Genomic DNA, 3,755 nt, shown 5'->3' with positions numbered 1-3,755 from the left:
AGAATGGGAAAATATTTTTGTAAACTATGCATCAGATAAGGGATTGAAAACCAGAATACATAAGGAACTAAAGAAGCTGTTTGGAAAAAAGATGATGAACCCTATTAAAAGATGGCAGAAGGAGTTGAAAAGAACACTCACTAAAGATGTCATATGAATAGCCAAAAGGCATATGAAAAAATGCTCAACATCCCTCATCATAAGGGAAATGCTGATCAAAACAACAATGAGATACCACCTAACCCCAGTCAGAATGGCTAAGATTAAAAAAACAAATAATGCTAAGTGTTGGCTGGGATGTGGTGAAAGGGGAACTCTCTTACACTGCTGGTGGGAATGTAAATTAGTCCAACCACTGCGGAGAACAATTTGGAGATTCCTCAAAAATCTACAAATAGAACTGCCATATGATCCAGCAATCCCATTTCTTGGCATCTACCCAAAGGACAGAAGAATTTCTCATTGGAAAAGTGCTTGCTCATCCATGTTTATTGTGGCACTTTTCACATTTGCTAAGTCATGGAACCAACCCAAATGCCCCCATTTGGCTGAATGGATTCAAAAACTGTGGCACATATACTCTATGGAATACTATTCAGCCATTAAGAACAACAAAATTCTCGCTTTTGACAGAAATTGGGAGAATATAGAAGATTTACTGCTGAGTGAAGCAAGCCAGGCTATGGAGAGACACTGTATGTCCCCACTTAATATATACCAAATGTCCGCACTCTATAACTGAAACTGAAGGGCTAAAGGATGTACAAACACAAAAGGTGGATGTGAATGCCAGATGTGGTGTGTGTTGGATAGTGGGGTCTGGGGAAGAACATTTGGAGGTGGAATATGAAGACAGCATTGTTGAGACAGGGAGGTAGTGTTGTTATATTTTAATCACCTCGACCGGGGAGGAATATTCATGTATTGAAATGATCACCTTGTAAGCTAAATAATATGGTTGGATGTATTAAAAAATGTAAATAAAAAAAAGAAATTTGTACAGCACATTGATAACCTTGTAAGTTTTAATTTAATGGAAGTTGGAAGAAACAAATAGTTTCTTATTTCTTACATGACAAAATTGTAGTTCTTTCTCTTTTTAGAACATGGTAAATAAATATCAGTTTAACTGAAATGAGTTTTTGTGTTTTTCCTTTCAAGTGCCACTTAAGTAGAGTCTAATTTAAGCTTAAGTCGTTGTATTTGCATATTACATAGTCCCCAAAAATCAAACATTCAGATTACAATTGTCTATATTGTTTCATTCATGATGATTTCATAAATGGGAGTTTTATTTCCTTAAATCACATTGATTATGCTCAGAACCAAAATTCCAACTTATACACTTGGTGTCAAGACACCATGTCTTCTATGGGCCCCCTCATCAAAGCCAGCACTGGGCAGTTCCTGAAGTTGTCTGTGCCACTTGGAAAGCTGAGTTGGTTCTGATCTGCCAGGATGATGTACAAGGAAATGATAGAGTTTTTAATACTCCATTGTGTAAACAAGGAATTGTTGGATTTGGAATTGGAATTGCTATCTTGAGTTCATGTGACATAAGTATCAGAGGCTTCATTTCCTAGCAGCCAAGGTTGAAAATGTCAACTCTGAGAAAAAAAATATTGTGGTGATGTTAAGATACTGTTTTATCACCACAGAATAATCTATATCATCTTAAAATATAACTTAGCCTCTCTGACATTTTTTAAATGTAATTTTTCAAGAGTATGATTCTCTTTAAGCTAATGTGTTTGCCAGTAATGTCTCCTGAAACTTTTATTAGACAGTTTCCTTGGAAGAATCTCTGAGGTGGAGAGCTGTTATGTGGAGTGCTTTCAAGAGATCCACCTGCATGGGTGTGAGGAAGGCCAGAGGGAGCTGGTAAACCTCAGCTACTGTAACTGAGCCATAGCCAACTTGGAGCATCTCCAGTGCTGGAATGTCCTTTCTTTGTTCAATGTTGTAATGAATGCAAAACTTTCTATATCTTTGTGTCAAATTGTCCAATAAGTGTCCCCTGGTTTCTCTCTCCAGAAAATGTAAATGTCCACTCAGTTCATACTTTTTAGGACATCTTTAAATTGGTCATCAGTGTTCTCATCATTGGCAATTGAATGTAATGGATATGGACAGGTGTTCAGGTGAAACTTAACAGATTCCACTTTTCTTGTTATTTTTAATTTGTTAGAGGGCAAATTGTATTGTGTGTGCCTGCCACAGAGAGACAGAGGAAAGTGACAAATGACTCCTCATAGGGGATGGGCATATTAATATTTCTTCTCCTAAATTTCCCATTGGTTCCCATTGGTGGGATTTGGGACATGCAAACACATAAGCCCAATGTGTTATTTAAGCCCTCAGGATCAACATTGGAACCATGCAGTCAGCCACAAGGAACTCAGCCACATGGCTGAATCTGGTCCACCTCTGCTCTTTTTCTTTTTCTCGCTTCTTTGTACTGTTAATAATCCCATGAGTCAGGAAATTACCTGAGGTTTTTTTGTTCTGTGTTCCAAAAAATTGTGCACAAACAACCAAGAGAAGTTTTGAGGGCTTCAAGGTGTATGTAATTCCAGCTTTCACTTTTTCTTTGCTCATATGTGAGAAGACGGCATTAAAAGCTATTCAACTCTCATTCCCCATCCTGGCAACCCACTTACCTGTGGGATTTTAGAGAGTTCCAAAATGGTTCCAATTTGGGCTGAAAATGTTGGCATGTTTCCTGCAATGATAGCAACAAGTTGTTTCTGTGTCTGGCAGTTGTAGTTTGGCAGAGTCTCATTCCCTCCAGAGAGCAAAAACACAGCATTTTGTAAAGTTCTTCTGTTACTGGGAAAAGCATTGTAGAGATCATAACCCAGGGAAAGGTTAGGGAGCAAATGGGGGCTCTTATTGATCTCCTCAATGGCAAAGAGAAAGGCCAATACATATTGGTAGTTCTTCCATTTGTACCTAAACAGAGGAGACAGTGTTAGGAAATACAATAAATTCATATAAATCAGGGTAAATTCTTCAACCAAGCCACAAGACATAAAGGTTTAGGTCTAGGCTGCCATTCAGAGATTCTCCTGTACTGGTACATGGAGCTAGTGTGAGAGCTAGTGTGAGTAATATTCACAGGGCTCTAGAAACCTTGCAATGCTTTTCTCACTACTTAAGAAAATTGTGTCCAAACAATGAAGAGAGGTTTCTAGGGCCTTTTGAGGGAGACGAGGTTTTGTTAAGCTGGATGATGACTCTGCCACCTGAAGAGAGGTGATTTTAAAGGAGCATCATTAATATAGAGAGAAGACAAGTTTTTTTACAGGCTGTGAATAAAGAGTGCACACATTCACCATTTTTTATACATTTTAAAAATTTATATATAGGCAAGTTACAATGGGTGTGTGCACACACACACCCATTGTAACTTGTGTGTGTATATATGTACACACCCATTGTAACTTGCCTATATAACACACCCATTGTAACTTGCCTATATATATATGTTATATAACATATATATAATAATAAGTAGTTTTAGGATTTTTAAATATAACGTGTAACAACTGGACTATGGCAGTTAATATGTATATCACCTGAAATATTTCAGATTTTCTGTGAGGATAACATTAGTACAATGCTCCCTTGGCACTATTGGAAAGAATAGTAATCAATGATGAGTTACATTCCTCAGGATTACACTCACCTTTATAACCCTTCTCGAATGTGTCCCACATGTCATCTTGTTTCTATGTAGGTCCAGAAACCACAAT

The 3,755-nt window shown here is 37.5% G+C and overlaps 1 protein-coding gene across 1 annotated transcript in view; it reads right to left on the bottom strand.

Moving 5' to 3' along the window:
- The window catches only part of LOC102498442 (vomeronasal type-2 receptor 116-like), a gene marked incomplete at its 5' end in the record, with an annotated part of 24,433 nt that overhangs the window by 19,683 nt on the left and 995 nt on the right, over nt 1-3,755 (bottom strand). The window contains 1 exon segment of the mRNA XM_027766246.1: nt 2,661-2,952. Within this exon segment, the coding sequence (XP_027622047.1) occupies nt 2,661-2,952 (292 nt within the window).

The sequence above is a fragment of the Tupaia chinensis genome, unplaced genomic scaffold (assembly GCF_000334495.1).
Source record: "Tupaia chinensis unplaced genomic scaffold, TupChi_1.0 Scaffold141791_1, whole genome shotgun sequence".
Taxonomy (NCBI): Eukaryota; Metazoa; Chordata; class Mammalia; order Scandentia; family Tupaiidae; genus Tupaia; species Tupaia belangeri.
This window is presented reverse-complemented; position numbering and strand designations above follow the sequence as displayed.